This window comes from Notolepis coatsorum (assembly GCF_963971535.1).
Source record: "Notolepis coatsorum genome assembly, chromosome: 7".
NCBI classification, from domain to species: Eukaryota; Metazoa; Chordata; class Actinopteri; order Aulopiformes; family Paralepididae; genus Notolepis; species Notolepis coatsorum.
In genome coordinates, this window is record NC_140171.1 from 117,112,500 (window position 1) to 117,133,673 (window position 21,174).

At 46.1% G+C, this 21,174-nt stretch overlaps 1 protein-coding gene across 1 annotated transcript in view; it reads right to left on the reverse strand.

Annotated features, from left to right (window-relative positions):
* ccdc40 (coiled-coil domain 40 molecular ruler complex subunit) overlaps nucleotides 1-6,862 on the reverse strand; it is a gene marked incomplete at both ends in the record, with an annotated part of 61,118 nt that extends 54,256 nt beyond the window's left edge. The window contains 3 exons of the mRNA XM_084318355.1: nucleotides 1,492-1,625; nucleotides 1,744-1,861; nucleotides 6,752-6,862. Of these exons, the coding sequence (XP_084174481.1) occupies nucleotides 1,492-1,625; nucleotides 1,744-1,861; nucleotides 6,752-6,862 (363 nt within the window). The remainder of the gene's footprint in view (nucleotides 1-1,491; nucleotides 1,626-1,743; nucleotides 1,862-6,751) is intronic.
* Between the last annotated feature and the right edge of the window lie 14,312 nt (nucleotides 6,863-21,174).

The window sequence follows — 21,174 nt, forward strand, 5'->3', positions numbered from 1 at the left end:
ATGCAACTCTTGTTTTTTTAGCGATAACTTTATCTAACGTTAGATATCTTAGTTACCGTTATTCTTACCGTTATAATACTGCCTTCAAATGGAACTTGTGAGTTTGTGGTCTCGGGAAATGAAGTACACGCTATGCTTGACGTTCAAGCGGTTGGAGCCATGAGGACACCGTTGCTAGGCAACCAGGCACATCGCTTTGAAGTCACCGTCACTGAGGCTAACGATTTAGCTAGCTAAATGCAAAGTCATAATGACAGAGGAAAAAGATGGGAATATGAACATTCAAAGATATATTATTAACTTACTAAGCAAGACTACATTTACAATAAGTCCACTGCAAATCAAACTTTCACAGGCTCAGACATTTAATTTAATTTATTATAATTTTTTTTAAGTCAGCTTTACGTTTTAAGTTGTGAACTTCAGTCAGCTTTCAGAACATTTCCACTACCTACGTTATGAATACCATACCAGTTAGACTATCCTCATGAAAAGGGTAAACATGACCCCATTTGAAGGCAGAAATGAATTTATAAAGGCTATTCTCTAAAAGAAAATAGCCAATCAATAAGACTAGTTTTCTTGTATTATTATTATTATTATTATTATTATTATTATTATTATTATTATTATTATTATTATTATTATTATTATTATTATTATTATTATTATTATTATTATTATTATTATTATTATTATTATTATTATTATTATTATTATTATTATTATTATTATTATTATTATTATTATTATTATTATTATTATTATTATTATTATTATTATTATTATATATATTTTTGGCAATGGGATGTTCTACTATATAAAGTACCATCTTAATTCAACTCAATCTACATGTATGTGTCATTCAACATTATGGCAAGTTGACTCATTTCAAAGCATTGGCAACTGTTGGAAGTTGGTCATTCAAATTCAGTTCCTGTATTATTCCTATGCATAAACGACACTAAGGCATTAGAATAAATATACCACCGGATCCTCCCCAAATAGCAACAAAGGTCCATATTCTAAAAGCAAGACACAAACCAACGCTTGAATAGCACATCTGCACGAGACACCCATTAAATGAAATAATGTTTTATCACAGGAAAATAAAATCAAAAAAATAAATATTCTCAGTTGTATTTGTGCAATAACTTGCATACCCCAATCAAAGCATGTGATTGGTTAAGAACTGTTTTTATACAACAACAAACAATTTACCAAATATATGAATCCATCCATACATTCAATAAAAAGTGTTAGAGGCTTCATACATTATACTTCTTTTCAGACATACATTTCTATATATCGGTACAACTAGTATACATACTGTATAGTGCATCAATTAAAGATACCAATCATTTGTCCTGTACCCTTAGTGAGATTATGATGCACAAATCTACACTGCAAGGCCTACATTCTCCATGGTGGGGTGAGTGTGTGACTGACCCGAGTCTCTGAGCACAGCAGGGGAGGCTTGGTTACACTGACCTGAGTCTCTGAGCACAGCAGGGGAGGCTTGGTTACACTGACCTGAATCTCTGAGCACAGCAGGGGAGGCTTGGTTATACTGACCTGAGTCTCTGAGCACAGCAGGGGAGGCTTGGTTATACTGACCTGAGTCTCTGAGCACAGCAGGGGAGGCTTGGTTACACTGACCTGAGTCTCTGAGCACAGCAGGGGAGGCTTGGTTATACTGACCTGAGTCTCTGAGCACAGCAGGGGAGGCTTGGTTACACTGACCTGAGTCTCTGAGCACAGCAGGGGAGGCTTGGTTAGCTCCACTGTGGGCAAAGGTAGACTGGTCGTCTGAGTCATCTGTGTCCAGGCCAAGGTGCTCAAACTGGTCCTCTAAGACATCCTGAGAGACGGATAGAGGACCATCCATTAATAGATCATTTGCACTAAGTTTGGTGTGGGAATGGAGGTGTATTATTCAGATGCCCCTGAATGGTTCGATCATTAGCCATGCATGCAACATGCTCAGTTCCTTCTCTGTCATTTCTAGATGATTCTGTGGTCTGTCCGACATTGCTTTTGTCTGCGGGCACAACAAATCACACTGTTATCACCAGAGTTGAACAAACACAGGACTAACTAAAAACTTGCATATGTCATACGGGCGCCATGCACCATGTCCAATGGCTGGTTATAGTTGGGGCGTGAGATCCAATGAGGTTATGGTTAGGATTAAGGTAGGGGTGGGTTTATATATGAGATACCAAGTTTTTAGGAAGTCCCCAAACCCGCATGGGCCAAACTGGATTTAAAATTGTTCAACAGCTAAAATGATCTGATAGGGAAGATCCAATGACAAGTATAGGCTAAGTTAAATGAGTAAGTAAGTAGATTTGAACAATATCCTCTATCTTGACATCATTCAAAGAAATGCAGTGTTTGCAAAACAAAATACTAATTTGGGATGAGTTTGAGAGGTGAAGAATGTGCCTATAATATATAAATTATACATTACCTGGACTGGACCATTAGGGCTCTTCAGTATTTCTTATTTTACCATGCATATTATTATTCAAGTATTGTTATTTTATCATGAATATTATTGTTGTTGTTCCAGGTGTTGTTGGCCTGTGAAGCCCATTGAGACATGTAATCAGCTCCTTACCATCTTCTGTCCGTGGTCTGTCAACATGGTTTGTGGTCTGTCAATGTGGTTTCATTGCTGGGTTAAGTACTTCTATTCTATTCACATAATATGCTTACTTCATATATCTACTCTATTCACATATATGCTTACCACTTGTATCTATTGCTATGTCCGCCCACTACAATCACGAGAGCTGTCTAACGCCTGTCCCGTCTCTCTGTCTCCCTGTGAGTTGCTGTCCCGGAGTGTTGACCGGAGTGTCGGACGTCCCGTGATGAAGGCTGGGAGGATGCGACCCTCTCTGCGTGCCCTCCTGTCTCCCTGTCTCCGGCGGTCTCGTAGTGGTGACCAGAGTGCTGGACATCCCGCAATGATGTCGGGGAGGTTGCAACCCTCTTTGCGCCGCCCCTGTGCCTCAAATAGATCCGCTATCAGCTCTATCTTTAATCTTTCAAAATGTTCAGTTGCTATCGCTATCAGCTCTATCTTTAATTTTTCAAAATGTTCAGTTGCTATTGCATGCACTCATCTGTGTTTCACTACACACATGAGTGCATGCTTACCAACTGTCCGTCTGCAACACTATTATGATCTGTTATGGTTTGTAACCGACCCCAATCGCACAACACAAGACAGGTATGAGAGTAAGCCAAAACAGGGCAAATATTTATTATAGAACAAAAAGCGGCACAGTCCCTTTAAGGGAAAACACAAAAACACTAGAGACAAAGAAATATGGAAACTGCGGCACTGTGCCTTTAAGAGACGAACAGGCTAAGGGACTAAGGCTAAGGGCCAGGGCTAAGGACCAGGGCTAAGTGTCAGGACCAGGGGCACTGGAGAGGGGGACAGGGACAGAGGCCCGGAGAGGCGGGCTGGAGACAGGGACAGAGAACAGGGTTAAGGCCTTGGACAGGGCGAGGGCCAGAGCTGCTTACAGGGATGAGGACAGGGTTCCGACGGCGGAGGCCTGGCACGGGAACAGGGGCCCGACGGCGGAGGCCTGGCACGGGGACAGGGGCCCGACAGCGGAGGCCGGGGGGAAGAGGCGCCATCCTCCCGTGGAAATAGGGAGCGATGACGCGCCGGCTTGACGTCTGGAGTGGGAACACTGGAAAACCTCCCGTAGAGAATTAGAGAGCGAAGACGGTGTCCCACTCCAGGCACGGAGATCCTCTTCTTCCTCCTCGGGTGCTGCAGGCGGGCAGCACAGAACAAAGGGGTCCCAGGGGACCGGGGCGAAGAGACGCATCCTCCCGTGGAAATAGGGAGCGATGCGCGCCGGCTTGACGTCTGGAGTGGGAACACCACTCCAGGCCTGGCACGGAGATCCTCCTCGGATGCTGCAGACGGGCAGCGCAGAACACAGGGGTCCCAGGGGACCGGGGCGAAGAGACGCATCCTCCCGTGGAAATAGGGAGCGATGCGCGCCAGCTTGACGTCTGGAGTGGGAACACTGGAAAACCTCCCGTAGAGAATTAGAGAGCGAAGACGGCGTCCCACTCCAGGCAAACAGCGACAGGTGGTGATGTACAGGGGTGGCACGACGTCTCACGCCGGAGACGCGGCAGTAGATTGTAGTAACAAGAACGACCCGACAAGGACTGGAGGGGAGTCTGCAACCTATGTACTCTCCCGAGGTGATTGCAAACTCCCAACAGGTGCGTGAAGGTAGAGGAACAGAATGTCCAAGGGTGGGGGCTGGTGAAGAGTAGGAGGCAGGCAAAAGTTCTCACAAGGGTGGGGGCTGGTGAGGTGAGGAGACAGGGAATAAAGGTCCAGGGAAACGGCGAATCCTCACAGTACCTCCCCCTCCACGGGAGCCACCGGGCGACCGAAAAACTACCATGACGGGGCAGAACACTAACATGACGGACAGAACACTAACATGACGGGGCAGAACATGACGGAATCAGACAGCGGGGCAGGGGACAAGACAAAGCAACAAACAAAAAAAAACTGGGCCATGCTAGCAGGGGAAGCTACACCTAAAGTGGGGCTAGCAGAGGGACTGGGTAGCTGCCAGAGCATTGCTAGCTACAGGGCCTATGCTAGCTGTACTGCTACATTAGCATAGAGGCTGCGCTAGCTGCCGGAGCTAGGCTAGCAGACAGGGCTGGACTAGCAAAGGAGAACAAGCTAGCTGGAAGGACAGTCCTAGCTGTGGGGAAACTGACCTTGCTAGCTGAAGGGGCAGTCCTAGCAGTGGGGAGACTGACCTTGCTAGCTGAAGGGGCAGTCCTAGCAGTGGGGAAACTGACCTTGCTAGCTGAAGGGGCAGTCCTAGCAGTGGGGAACAGGGTAGCTAACAGGGGAGCTAACGAGGCTAACAGGGGAGCTAACAGGGAAGCTAACGAGGCTACCAGGGGAGCTAACAGGGGAGTCAACAGGGGAACTAACAGGGGAACTAACAGGGGAACTAAAAAGGGCAAACTCACATACACTGTCTGTGCTGGCTGGGGTCATCGACTGGTCGGGTCGTACTGTTATGGTTTGTAACCGACCCCAATCGCACAACACAAGACAGGTATGAGAGTAAGCCAAAACAGGGCAAATATTTATTATAGAACAAAAAGCGGCACAGTCCCTTTAAGGGAAAACACAAAAACACTAGAGACAAAGAAATATGGAAACTGCGGCACTGTGCCTTTAAGAGGCGAACAGGCTAAGGGACTAAGGCTAAGGGCCAGGGCTAAGGACCAGGGCTAAGTGTCAGGGCCAGGACCAGGGGCACTGGAGAGGGGGACAGGGACAGAGGCCCGGAGAGGCGGGCTGGAGACAGGGACAGAGAACAGGGTTAAGGCCTTGGACAGGGCGAGGGCCAGAGCTGCTTACAGGGATGAGGACAGGGTTCCGACGGCGGAGGCCTGGCACGGGAACAGGGGCCCGACGGCGGAGGCCTGGCACGGGGACAGGGGCCCGACAGCGGAGGCCGGGGGGAAGAGGCGCCATCCTCCCGTGGAAATAGGGAGCGATGACGCGCCGGCTTGACGTCTGGAGTGGGAACACTGGAAAACCTCCCGTAGAGAATTAGAGAGCGAAGACGGTGTCCCACTCCAGGCACGGAGATCCTCTTCTTCCTCCTCGGGTGCTGCAGGCGGGCAGCACAGAACAAAGGGGTCCCAGGGGACCGGGGCGAAGAGACGCATCCTCCCGTGGAAATAGGGAGCGATGCGCGCCGGCTTGACGTCTGGAGTGGGAACACCACTCCAGGCCTGGCACGGAGATCCTCCTCGGATGCTGCAGACGGGCAGCGCAGAACACAGGGGTCCCAGGGGACCGGGGCGAAGAGACGCATCCTCCCGTGGAAATAGGGAGCGATGCGCGCCAGCTTGACGTCTGGAGTGGGAACACTGGAAAACCTCCCGTAGAGAATTAGAGAGCGAAGACGGCGTCCCACTCCAGGCAAACAGCGACAGGTGGTGATGTACAGGGGTGGCACGACGTCTCACGCCGGAGACGCGGCAGTAGATTGTAGTAACAAGAACGACCCGACAAGGACTGGAGGGGAGTCTGCAACCTATGTACTCTCCCGAGGTGATTGCAAACTCCCAACAGGTGCGTGAAGGTAGAGGAACAGAATGTCCAAGGGTGGGGGCTGGTGAAGAGTAGGAGGCAGGCAAAAGTTCTCACAAGGGTGGGGGCTGGTGAGGTGAGGAGACAGGGAATAAAGGTCCAGGGAAACGGCGAATCCTCACATGATCACCGACATCTAAGAAGGGAGATCCCCCCTTGAATGGCCCTTCTAAGGTTTCTCTCCTCCACACTGCCTGTGGTGCACTTTTCCCTATTGTTAGGTTTTAGTGAGTTTTTACTTACCTTCGTGTGGGGTATGTCTGGGAGTGCTTGCATTCATTCATTTATTTGCATTTATTTTAAATTTGTTGGACCTTATGGTGTTCTTGTTTTGTTCTTGACTTATTGGTATGTTTCTTCTTGACTTGTTTAAAGAAGACGTGTCCGGCCCATGGGGACATTAACGTGTGTTGTGGGGCCTTACAAATAAATTTGATTTGATTTGATTTTGGTCTATACAATTAGGCTAAATCTGACTTGACTTGATCTGACTTAAGGTATTGTATATTATTCTTTGGGTATTGTTATTTGTATCCTGAATATTATTATTATATTATTCAGGTATTGTACCTCCTGTGCAGGTGGGACAGTCACTCCTGAATCCTCTGCTGCCATGTCTGCCTCTCCAGGCTGCTCGTTGGCTTTCTCCTCTTGTCCTCCCTCCCTTCCTGCACTCTCCATTGGATGTGTGATAGCGACGGCGGACGCTGGATCTGGTAGTACAAATAATAAACATAAAAAAAAGGCTGGCATAGCATGTTGTCAATTGTTTATAGAAGCCGGTTTGCCTTTTAATAGCGTTACTCTCCACCTAACCAAGCTATATGCGGCGCAGAGGGTAATGGACTGAATTAAGTGTAATAATGCATTGTTTTCAGACTTAACACCATCCAACATTAACGTTAGCTTGCAAGCTAGCATGAATGTGTCGTAAAATATGCTAACTCTATCTCATAAAACTCTATACAACGTGTTGAGAACTGTCTCTGAAAAGGCTAAATATAGGATTGGTTTTGTCAGATGTCTTCTCAGTTAGAGGAAAAACAGGAGGCCAAACCACAGGTGGCCTGAGGCTACATTGCAACAAAATAGAAAAGATGGTTGTCCCTAGTTTAAGGGATTTTGAAATAATAATGTCATTTATTTAGCAAATATTACTAGTGTAACCAGGTCAATTGGACATTGATTATTATTATTATTATTGGGGTTTGAAATGTCACCAAATCCTGTTTATTATTTTATTAAGGATTGAAATGTTATTAAATCCTGTTTACAAATGTTTAATGCTTACAATTGTTTATTATTTCTTTATACCAAAGGCACTTTTATTTGAATGTAACTTGGGAAGTTCACGTTCGAGAGTGTAGCACTTCCGGGGTCAATTATTAGCGCGATGATAGAAGCAACCTCTTCCGGTTTGGGGATTCAGTTGCAACAACTATTCAACGTGGGAGGTACGTTTGATTATTGTAGCGCGCAGCACTTTTATGTATTACACTGTTGTATATATATTTTGTATGTGAATTGAATGTTAACAGATGATAATGACTCGATAGTGTTGTAATGAATGGTGTGGTTATGTTATATGCACAATTGGTATTTCACCGTGGTAATATCGTCAATTTATTGTTCTCTGTCACCAGACTTGACGAGATATATTTGTGACGCTGTTCTTGTGGTATTTCGACCACCCATTTGATACAGGTATGTGTGCCTTAAGAGTTCGGTCTATTGTGTAATTTGTCATTCACGTTTCATGCATTGCTAATAAGATTAGTATGTTAAATTACTATGTGGTTAAGCCATGCGGTACATGTAATGGTTTTGATATGTTAAATTACTATGTGAGATGTGGTTAAGCCATGCGGTACATGTAATGGTTTTGATATTCTCAAGTTGCAACAACTATTCAACGTGGGAGACTTGACGAGATATATTTGTGACGCTGTTCTTGTGGTATTTCGACCACCCATTTGATACAGGTCGGTGGGCTCCATTGCAGGCCATCGAATAAAGGATTGAACTGTCGTCCATGTGTGCTGATTCGTCATTTACACCACGCCCAGAACACAACGCAGGAGCCACGTGTGTTAGGCAGGCCTACACACAGAGAACATCCGTTACAGTGGTACCGTTCAACCCGGATCCGGATAAAGAACCTTCGCCAGGATCGTTCGCCAGGGAAGCTGCAGTTCCAAAGTCAACCCGCCCTCATCATTGGTGAGACGCTGCCCTCTAGTGGCGGGTGATAAACTCTTCACACAGGTGTCCTCACAATCAACACAGCCCTCATCATTGGTGAGACGCTGCCATCTAGTGGCCGGTGGAAAGAACTTCACCCTACGTGGCTTCAAATACAGTGAAGGTATGTCACAGCCACAGGCCACTGTTTTGTAAATTGTGAATAAAGACAATTAAAGAGGACAATGAACTTGTGAAGAAGAAAAAAAAGACATGAAGATGAGGATGCCAGTGAATGTGTAAAAGACATTTAGGTATTCATTTAATTGGTTAATCTCTTATGCAATTTCATTCCTATTAATTTTTTTATTTTATTTTTATTTTTTTTCTACTACAGTAATTAATTTTTTTTCTGTTAAGCCAAAGCACCTAAGGGTGAAAGTAGGACAATGGCAGAAGGTGGGAATACAGATGTGGTAGTAGAGATGGACTTGGATGGGGGGGGGGAATTTTACAACCGGCTCTCAGAGACGGAGGCAACAGGACCAGATCCCGTAACATTTGAAACTCCACAGCTTACCTCCACGAGGTATGTGAATCGTGTTAGAGTGTTAGAGTGTGTGGACCGTGCCGGGCCAAGTCAATCACCAGTTAGTGAGCGACTAGCAGGTGAACAGCCAGAGTTAAGTGCGCTCATCACACAGCTGGCAGAAAAGATTGGCGAGTCCATCACAGCTAAGCTGCAGTTTAGCAGGAGCACAGACACCATTAGGTCTATTGAGCGCCCCTCAGAGGTGACAGTGCCACACCGAATAGTCGTGCACTCAGACGCCAGAGAGCCCCCTATATTCAGGGGTGATAATTCAGACAAATTCACTGTTTATGAGTGGGAGAATTTGGTTACCTCATACATGAGGAAACGAGCCACTCCAGTTAGTGAGCAATCACAGGAGATTCTATCTAAGCTCATGGGTAAAGCAGGGGATGTGGTAAGGATAAAGTTGCGTAACAACAAGTCTATTGACCACACAAGGAACCCTCACATGATTTTTGACATACTAAAACAACATTTTAGTGAACTCTCATACTCGAGCATGCCCCTGGCGGACTTTTATAGTACACTACCAAAGCCTGGTGAAGATGCTATGGAGTTTTGGATCAGGTTAAATAGGACAGTAGAAGTAGCTGATGAGTGTTTGAGGAGGCAAGGCCGTAGTATCGAGGACCCGAGTCACGAGGTCAGCATGATGTTTATCAAACACTGCCCTGATCAGTCATTGGCTAATGTTTTTAAATTCAAGTCTGCTGGGCAATGGTCTGCTTGCGAGATCCAGGAGAGACTCGATGAGCACATGCAGGACAGGAAGTCTCGAACTGCTGCAGGTGGACAGTTGGAATTAGGTACGGTAGAGCGCAGGGTTCGTTCCCAGTGTCATGTGCCTATAGTCAGTGACGCACCGGTATTGAGTGCAACAGCCTCGGTGTTTCCGGCACCGTCCCCAGCACCCACAGATGGTTCCGGAGGTGGCCATGACTACATGAGGAGTCTAGTGGGTTTGTTAGACCGCCTAGTTACAGTGCAGACTCAGGTGCCAGCCAGCGCCACAGCTCGGGTGCCTGACACACAGCGCCGGTTGTGCAGAGTTTGTAACTCTCCTGACCATTCCACTCTTTCCCACTGCAGAGGGGAGAACAGGTGTCTAGCATGTTTGTCTCCTGGTCATTGGAAGAGGGATTGTCCTCAGCAGCACAACCAGCGGCAGACTCCGCCCGGTGACAGCACTGGTGGTCAGTCTCGTCCTTTAAACGACTAAACTCACACCTAGAGAGGGGTGGTGTGGGTGGTATGGATGAATCCCTCACTGATGTCTCTGATCTTGCTCACTTGTATGAAGACAAGTGTGCCAAAGCACCTAAGGGTTCTCGTACGATCATTCAAGCAACTCAAAAGATTCAAGCTTTCAGTGACCTGTTATATGCTTCAGTCCTTGTCAACCAGAGTGTTCAGCTTAGAGGCATGTTGGATACTGGCTCTATGTCGTGCAGTATCAGTGAATATGCAGTGGAGAAGCTCCGCTCTGGGGGTGTTTTACCTGGGAAGCAGCAGCCTGAAGAAAATATTGTTTTGATTGGCTGTGGTGGTCTGGAGACGAGGCCTGATGGGTTTTATGATTTAGGCATGCAGCTTTATGGGGTCTCCTTTACTGTACCCACGTTGGTCGTGCCCGGTCAACATGATGACCTGATAGTTGGCACGAATGTCCTTAAACATGTTACCCACGTCCTGAAGGGTGGTAGTGAGTACTGGGATCTCGCATCGAGACCAGAGCCTCAGTCAAGTCCGGAAGTGGAGCAGTTTCTGTCCATGTTTACTAATGTGGAGCGCTGGAGGGGCGGTACGGTTCCCGAGAAAATTGGTACTGTGAAGCTCACCCAGGCCGTGACGCTCCTACCGAGACACGAGCACTTAGTCTGGGGCAGACTCCCCGCTAAGGTGCCTATGTCACCTGGGAGCACTGTAATCGTGGAGCCAACAGACTCCAAGGCTATGCCACGAGGCGTTCTTGTGGGTCGGCTCGTTACACCACTCTGGGGAGATAGGTGGGTGCCCATGACTGTTGTCAATCCGTCTGACAAACCTATCACACTGAAAAGGAATTGCAAGTTGGCTGATGTTTCAGTGTGTTTGGCGATTGAGGACTTAGATGCTTTTCAGGGACTGCAGGCAGTTTTGGAAAGGCGAGAGCCTGACGCCCCTGGTTGTGCCGGTCCTTCGGCCCCGCCGGCTAGGAGTTTGTCAGAGCTCGGGCTCGGTGACATTGACATCAGTTCTTGCCAGGTCAGTGGAGCCTGCAGGTCTCAGCTTGAGCAGTTGATAATTGAATATAGCGACATCTTTTCCAAGGACTCGTTAGACTGTGGTGAGGTCAAGGGATACACTCATCGCATCCGTCTTGTGGATGAGCGCCCCTTTCGATTGCCCTACAGGAGGGTCCCCCCGGCTCACTATCAGAAGCTGAGACAGGTTCTCACTGATATGGAGGAAAAGGGGATTATCAGGAAGTCCTCGAGTGAGTACGCTTCACCTCTTGTAATGGTCTGGAAAAAGGACGGGGGGGTTCGGATCTGCACTGATTTCAGATGGCTGAATGCGCGCACCTTGAAGGACGCTCACCCCCTGCCACACCAGTCTGATTGTCTTGCCGCGCTTGGGGGCAATTGCCTCTTTAGTACGATGGATCTCACCTCTGGCTTCTTTAACATCCCAATGCATGAGGATGACAAGAAGTACACGGCTTTCACAACCCCCCTCGGGTTGCATGAGTACAATCGCATGCCACAGGGTCTATGTAATAGCCCTGCAGCCTTTATGAGAATGATGACTGGAATCTTTGGGGACATGAACTTCACAAAACTGTTGTGTTACCTTGATGATCTCCTGGTCTTCGCGCCGTCAGAAGATGAGGCCCTGTCTAGGCTCCACACCGTGTTTCAGAGGTTGAGGGAGAACAACTTGAAACTGGCTCCCAAGAAGTGTCACCTTCTGCAGCAGGAGGTTAGGTTCTTGGGCCATGTGGTCGGTGGTGGGGGCGTGTCTGTTGATCCCTCCAAGGTGGAGGTTATCTCCAACATGACAGTACAAGATCTCATGGAAGTTGATGGGTGCACACCCTCTGTCCGTAGGATCAGGTCGTTTCTTGGGATGGTATTCTATTACCAGCATTTCCTCCCAAACTGCTCTGCTGTTGCGAAGCCATTGTTCGCCCTTACGGCTGGACAAAAGAGGAAGGGGAGGTCCCCTAAGGACAAGAAACCACCTGGCAGCTTTCGTAGGCTCACCCCTGCCGACTGGACATCGGTTTGTGGGGAAGCTTTCGACAGGCTGAAAACAATGCTACTGGAGTGTGTCGTGCTCGCCCACCCAGATTTTGAGGAGCCTTTTGTCCTCTCAGTTGATGCGTCGTTGGACGGACTTGGCGCTGTGCTGTCGCAGGTACCTCGAGGTGAGTCTAAGGCCAGGCCTGTCGCTTTTGCAAGCAAGACCCTCAGTGCTTCACAGCGTAAGTATCCAGCGTATAGACTGGAGTTCATGGCCTTGAAATGGAGCATATGCGAGAAATTCAGCCATTGGCTGAAGGGTCAGAGATTCACAGTTTGGACGGACAATAACCCGTTGACTTATCTGCTTACGAAGCCAAAGCTTGACGCATGTGAGATTCGCTGGGTGTCTAAACTTGCGGCTTTTGACTTTGATCTCAGACACCTGCCAGGGAAGAAGAATGTGGTGGCGGACGCTTTGAGTCGTGACCCGTTCGCTAAGCATGTTAGTCAGAGGTTATTGAGGGAGCCGTACCCGGCTCTTGTGCAGGAAGCGGGGGCAGTTGAGGGGGACTCTGTGCAAGATGTTTTTAGGTACAGTTGTCTGTCCCAGACGGTGAGTAGCTCACTACTCGGGATGGATTGTGGGACAGAGGAGATCAGAGCCCTCTGTCAGTCTAAGTGTGATTGGATTGGTGCTGCTGAGTCCAGAGCGCTGGGTTTGGTTCAGAACATCCAACATCTGTCTGAGGGTCAAGATGTTTTACCGATGTTTTCAGTTGAGGAGCTCCGGTTGAGTCAGGAACGGGACACATGCATCTCTAGGGTGCTACCCTTTGTCGCTGTTCGAAAGCGACCATCTAGACGGGAGAGGCACGGCGCTAACCAGAGGGTTCTCAGACTGTTGAAACAGTGGGACAAGCTGGAGGTCCGTGATGGTGTCCTGTACCGTGTGACGAGGGACCAAGTGTCCAAGCAGAGGAGAACTCAGTACGTGTTGCCGCTGAGTCTGAGGGACAAGGCATTGTCGGGCATCCATGATCTGGCAGGTCATCAGGGCCAGGATCGCACTCTTTCTCTTGCCAGGCAACGTTTTTATTGGCCAGATATGGAGAGGGATGTCAGAGCATATGTCAAGTGTTGTCAAAGATGTGTGTATGGGAAGTCCCCGGAGCCTGCTGCTCGTGCGCCCCTTGAAAGCATCAAGAGCTCCGCGCCGATGCAGTTAGTGTGTATGGATTTCTGGTCCGCTGAGGACAGCAATCAGCGGTCAGTGGACGTGTTGGTGGTGACTGACCATTTCACCAAGTTGGCGCACGCGTTCCCATGCGCTAATCAGACGGCGAAACAAGTTGCCAGGAAGCTCTGGGACAACGTGTTTTGTGTGTACGGGTTCCCTGAGAGAATACACGCAGATCAAGGTGCCAATTTTGAGAGCAAATTGATTGCTGAGCTCCTCAGGTTGGCGGGAGTGGCCAAATCCCACACAACGGCCTATCACCCCATGGGTAACGGTGGGACAGAGCGCTTTAACCGCACTCTGGGGAACATGCTCCGCTCTCTCCCGCTTCGGAAGAAGCACCAGTGGCCGCAGCAGGTCCAGACACTCACGTTTGCGTACAATGCCACTGTTCATGAGACTACGGGTTACGCGCCTTTCTTTTTGATGTTTGGCCGCGTCCCTAGACTACCAGTGGATGTCATGTTCAGGCAGGTCCTGAATGACCCTGGAGTTGTAGATTACGATTCCTATGCTGGCTCCCTGCTTTCGTGTCTGAAGAGTGCCATGGAGATCGCTCAGAAGCACTCCACTGTTGAGCAACAGCACCAAACCCGACAGTACAACAAGCGTGTCAAGGGTACACACCTGTCTGTGGGGGATCGGGTTCTGGTAGCAAATCAGGGAGAGCGGGGAAAACGGAAGTTGGCTGACAAATGGGAGGATGGAGTGTATACAGTTGTTGGTGTCAATCCCAGTATCCATGTCTATAGGATTCAGGATGTAGGGGGGCGCACAAGGGTAGTGCACAGGAACCGTTTGCTGGAGGTCAACTTCTTGCCATTTCCTGAGCTAGAGCAGGGGGAGGACGCCAGTGAGATTGGTCAGGCGTTTGATGACGGAGAGTCCGATGAGGGGGACTGTGATAGTAGTGACGGTATGGATCCTGCATCTGGAGTTTGGTCTGAGGGCGGTGTTGCACATGACCTGACCGACTCTGTGGAGGTAGAGGGGCCTGTGGTCTCGTCACTTACAGACTCTTTTGATTCTGTGTTGGCTGTGACAGATGGGATAGAGCAGGTTAGCCCAGTGGCCAGTCCTGCAGGGGCCATTGCTCAATGTACACCTGACACACAGGCACACAGAGGTTCCTCACTCACCTGACATAGTTGTCATAGCTCACACCGATTCAGAGGCAGAGGTTTCTCACTCACCTGACATAGTTGTCATAGCTCACACCGATTCAGAGGCAGAGGTTTCTCACTCACCTGACATAGTTGTCATAGCTCACACCGATTCAGAGGCAGAGGCTTCTCACTCACCTGACGTAGTTGTCACAGCTCACACTGATTTAGGTACAGGGGTTTCGCACTCACCTGACATGGGTGTTGCGGTTCCCACTGATTTACACCCTCACGTAGGGAATGATGGTCGGGTTAGGACATGTACAGGGAGAGTAGTGAGATCAGTGAACAGGTTGATAGAATCTATGGTTCAGATGCCATTTCTGAGAGGGGTGACTGGTTGAGTTGAGGTGGAGGTTAGGGTTCACCAAAGCCAGTTTTTTTTTTTTTGTATTGCTGGGTTGAGTAGGTGTCTATCAGACAGCTTTGAGGGCCATGAGTTGTGTGGCGTATCAGGCGTCATATTGATCTAAGGGAATTTTGAGATCTGATCAATTTTTTTATTCTCTGAACCTCTTTTGGGGGTGACTTTTGAGTCGAATGGGGGACTAGGTCCTTTTTCTCTGGTGCCAGGTCTAGGTTAGTGGTAGACTACCGATATATTTTTTTTCTCTTTGTATGTCCCCCTTGCTCTGCTGACACGGGATGTTGGTGAAATTTCAGGAGGGGTGAATGTAACCAGGTCAATTGGACATTGATTATTATTATTATTATTGGGGTTTGAAATGTCACCAAATCCTGTTTATTATTTTATTAAGGATTGAAATGTTATTAAATCCTGTTTACAAATGTTTAATGCTTACAATTGTTTATTATTTCTTTATACCAAAGGCACTTTTATTTGAATGTAACTTGGGAAGTTCACGTTCGAGAGTGTAGCACTTCCGGGGTCAATTATTAGCGCGATGATAGAAGCAACCTCTTCCGGTTTGGGGATTCAGTTGCAACAACTATTCAACGTGGGAGGTACGTTTGATTATTGTAGCGCGCAGCACTTTTATGTATTACACTGTTGTATATATATTTTGTATGTGAATTGAATGTTAACAGATGATAATGACTCGATAGTGTTGTAATGAATGGTGTGGTTATGTTATATGCACAATTGGTATTTCACCGTGGTAATATCGTCAATTTATTGTTCTCTGTCACCAGACTTGACGAGATATATTTGTGACGCTGTTCTTGTGGTATTTCGACCACCCATTTGATACAGGTATGTGTGCCTTAAGAGTTCGGTCTATTGTGTAATTTGTCATTCACGTTTCATGCATTGCTAATAAGATTAGTATGTTAAATTACTATGTGAGATGTGGTTAAGCCATGCGGTACATGTAATGGTTTTGATATGTTAAATTACTATGTGAGATGTGGTTAAGCCATGCGGTACATGTAATGGTTTTGATATTCTCAAGTTGCAACAACTATTCAACGTGGGAGACTTGACGAGATATATTTGTGACGCTGTTCTTGTGGTATTTCGACCACCCATTTGATACAGGTCGGTGGGCTCCATTGCAGGCCATCGAATAAAGGATTGAACTGTCGTCCATGTGTGCTGATTCGTCATTTACACCACGCCCAGAACACAACGCAGGAGCCACGTGTGTTAGGCAGGCCTACACACAGAGAACATCCGTTACACTAGCATGGTGTGCAATATGAATGCTTTATACTTTTAGTCTATAACAATAAGTGGTTAATAGGTTGGCAATCAAATATACTGGTAACCTGGATTAGACTAAGGAAACTTAGGTCTCATAGTATGTGTGTGTTTACAGACGGTTTGAGAATGGGGTCACACTAGAGAAATGTACATATAGTGTGTTGGCCAGCAGCTGAAACAATGGCGGGGGTAGGTCACGTATCTGTGTTATCTGTTAAACTGCCCCTGTGAGCACTACACGAGAGACAGCTGCAGAGACGGGACTAGGGTTCACGATTTCACTAACTCAAGTATACTTTCAAATGTATGTTTATATATACAATTTAGCTTAAAATGAATTGCAAATATTCCTGGTATGTTGTGATAAGGATACTGAACGCAATGATATGAAATATGTAAGGTTTATGAGAAGAATCACAGGCTTTTGAAATAAAACATATTCTGAACCAAATTGTTAGTATTTAGAACCATATGAAAAACAACTGTTTATAACAGATATTGATTTAAGTTAAAAGAATATTATTAGAAAACTATATAAATTGACTTAATGGTAAAAAGACTGTGATTCTCATCTAACATAAAGCTGTTTAAGTCAAAAATTATATGTCTGTGTTTAGAAAATCAATCTCAATTTGAATATATATATCTTGGGTTTAATAACAAAAGTATTAAGTTAATTTAGACAGTAATTCAATTCTCTGACTTGAAACAAAGGAGAAAGTCAGTTGGCCTACTAAGGACAACCCACTATTTCAAATTCAAACTTAGAGAGCCTGTGATTGGAGGAAAACGTCTCTGTGACGTCACTCCTGTGACATCACTCAGACACTCCAGGCTCATTGATAAAGGACACAGACACGGAATCACACAGAGAAGACAGCAACGAGAACAGACGGAGAAACCATCACCATAGCAACGAACCAAACAACAACAAATGCATCGAGGAGAGCTTCCTGGCTCCAGAGAAAAGAACTTTATGAGTTAGCTAGAATATTCAACGCTGGTTTTGAGCATTTTGATATGGATGCTTGCAGCCGAGACTCATGCCTGAGCTTGCTGGAAGCTGAACTATTAGACTAGTAATGCGTTGTTTTTATGCAATTAAATGCATCTATGTTGATTTGAGCTCTGTCTCTGCCTGCCAATTCCTTCATTCCACCGCCGTCGAATGCCGACTCTTCTCTTGTACCGGGTAATGCAGCAAGTAGCATATGTACAGAACAACGGCAGAGTACTCTACTATTAATATAGTATACAATCACGGACCAGCTGAATCTCGTTACCATAAATGCTATAACCCTGGTTAAAAAATCAACAATGTAACGTATATGTTAAACATCTAACGTTACACAATGCGACAACTTACTGTATGCACTAACGTTTGCCTTATTTGCCTCCTAAGCAATGCAACTCTTTTTAGCGATAACTTTATCTAACGTTAGATATCTTAGTTACCGTTATTCTTATCGTTATAATACTGCCTTCAAATGGAACTTGTGAGTTTGTGGTCTTGGGAAATGAAGTACATGCTATGCTTAACGTTCAAGCGGTTGGAGCCATGAGGACACCGTTGCTAGGCAACCGGGCAATGTGCTTTGAAGTCACCGTCACTGAGGCTAACGATTTAGCTAGCTAAATGCAAAGTCATAATGACAGAGGAAAAAGATGGGAATATGAACATTCAAAGATATATCATTAACACTTTGTATGCCACCCACGAGTTTTCTCGTGTTATTACCCCCCGGGTTGAATGCCCACTCACGAGAATATTCGTTTTATTCGTTTTTTTTAAAAATTTTATTAGCAATCTGAAATCATATTGCATCAAGCGAGCCTACCGTTGGAGATCCAGTCACCCCAGGCGCTCAGATGTGAAAAAGCGCCCCCTATCGTCTCCCAGATGGTAAATCACCCTTTTGGATTGGACTCAATGTAAGTGAATGGGAGAAAGGATTTCTGACTCCACATTTTACGTCTCACTCACGCAGCCGGCATCGACCGGCATCACTCCGGATTATGTGTTCTACTGTATACACGTTGGATCAATACAATGATCGATTTTTTCTAATGGCGATCAGGAATTGGAATAATCCATTTGGATACCATCTGATCTCAGGTAAGGAATCTATGTTATCAGTATTAGGATAATCAGACCCGTTTTCACGGATATATAAGCTTTTATGTGATTATGGTGATAGGCTGTTTGACTCTGCTCGCGGTCAGGAAATAGGAGAATCGATTTTCAACTGGCGGCACGAGCGTGCATGCGTACACATACTATCGATCATCTAGCGTTTATTTGAAAACGATTCATAAATAGAATGACAACGTTCTATAATATTCCAGTAAAAGGGGATTATCATAGGATGTGTTGTTTTTTCCGCAAAAACGAGTGATTTTCAAAATGCTATCAAACGGAAATGAAGCGATAAAAAAACAATCTGCCATGACAATGTTGACTGGAAAATGAGTCTTTGATAAGTGACGGGCAGATTAGACACATAGCCATAATTTAAAACATAGATTAGGCGATATTAACGTTAACATTGGAGTGGATGTGGGCATTCAAGGTGGTAAAAAGGAAAACACGGACTGGCTCCCAAAGTGTTAGCTAAGCAAGACTACATTTATGATAAGTCCACTGCAAATCAAACTTTCACAGGCTCAGACATTTAATTTAATTTATTATTATTTTTTTTTAAGTCAGCTTTATGTTTTAAGTTGTGAACTTCAGTCAGCTTTCAGAACATTTCCACTACCTACGTTATGAATACCATAACAGTTAGACTATCCTCATGAAAAGGGTAAACATGACCCCATTTGAAGGTAGAAATGAATTTATGAAAAGCTATTCTCTAAAAAAAAATAGCCAATCAACAAGACTAATAAGAAATATTCTCAGTTGTATTTGTGCAATAACTTGCATACCCCAATCAAAGCATGTGATTGGTTAAGAACTGTTTTTATACAACAACAAACAATTTACCAAATATATGAATCCATCCATACATTCAATAAAAAGTGTTAGAGGCTTCGTACATTATACTTCTTTTCAGACATACATTTCTATATATCGGTACAACTAGTATACATACTGTATAGTGCATCAATTAAAGATACCAATCATTTGTCCTGTAACCTTAGTGAGATTATGATGCGCAAATCTACACTGCAAGGCCTACATTCTCCATGGTGGGGTGAGTGTGTGACTGACCCGAGTCTCTGAGCACAGCAGGGGAGGCTTGGTTACACTGACCTGAGTCTCTGAGCACAGCAGGGGAGGCTTGGTTACACTGACCTGAATCTCTGAGCACAGCAGGGGAGGCTTGGTTATACTGACCTGAGTCTCTGAGCACAGCAGGGGAGGCTTGGTTATACTGACCTGAGTCTCTGAGCACAGCAGGGGAGGCTTGGTTACACTGACCTGAGTCTCTGAGCACAGCAGGGGAGGCTTGGTTATACTGACCTGAGTCTCTGAGCACAGCAGGGGAGGCTTGGTTATACTGACCTGAGTCTCTGAGCACAGCAGGGGAGGCTTGGTTACACTGACCTGAGTCTCTGAGCACAGCAGGGGAGGCTTGGTTACACTGACCTGAGTCTCTGAGCACAGCAGGGGAGGCTTGGTTACACTGACCTGAGTCTCTGAGCACAGCAGGGGAGGCTTGGTTACACTGACCTGAGTCTCTGAGCACAGCAGGGGAGGCTTGGTTAGCTCCACTGTGGGCAAAGGTAGACTGGTCGTCTGAGTCATCTGTGTCCCGGCCAAGCTGCTCTCTCTCTGACTGCTCCTCTAAGACATCCTGAGAGACGGATAGAGAGGACCATCCATTAATAGATAATTTGCACTAAGTTTGGTGTGGGAATGGAGGTGTATTATTCAGATGCCCCTGAATGGTTCGATCATTAGCCATGCATGCAACATGCTCAGTTCCTTCTCTGTCATTTCTAGATGATTCTGTGGTCTGTCCGACATTGCTTTTGTCTGAGGGCACAACAAATCACACTGTTATCATCAGAGTTGAACAAACACAGGACTAACTAAAAACTTGGTATGTCATACGGGCGCCATGCACCATGTCCAATGGCTGGTTATGGTGGGGCGTGAGATCCAATGAGGTTATGGTTAGGATTAAGGTAGGGGTGGGTCTATATATGAGATACCAAGTTTTTAGTAAGTCCCCAAACCCTCATGGGCCAAACTGGATTTAAAATTGTTCAACAGTGTCGTATCCATTGACTTAAAAACTGTTTAATTTCAACAAATAATGTGTAATGTGGAGCTTTGGTGACGGTTGGAAAGCCGGGAAACGGGCTGAAGCAACACACAGCAGGAGCTGTGAGTTAGATAAAGAACTCAGATCGGTTTACTGGACGTCGTAAATGCCCACAGCAGCAACTCCTCGTCTGTGTAAGCAGTACCACATTCCGGGGGTGCGAGTGTTGCATCTGAGTGCGTCTCTATAACAAACAAGAATATCCTTGTCAAATTAAAAAGGGTATATTTGAATATCATTAGGTTGGGAGGAGCAGATAGGTGATTCTCTCTTCAATATATATTCCATATCTGGTGTAGACAATTGAAAATGGTGTTAAACATGTATTCTTTAGATATAGAATTACATATAAAGGGGAGAAGTCAAAATGCCACCTCAGCCAGATGCCACAGAAGGGGACAGGAGACCCCCTGAAGTGAAGATCCTCACACGCCTATATATGGACATCGAGGCCTTTGGGCAGGCAGAGAGGATTTGGAGGAAGAACCCACAAAAAGCACAACTCTTGTTCTGTTTTGAAGACACCTCATTGGTAGAGACAATGTTTTGGATGTAACTCTGATTGGCCAAGTCACAGGCAACTCAGTGAGGTCATTTCTCTTATAAAAAGCCAGACAGGGGGAAAATCTGGAGGCCAGACGAGATTCTAA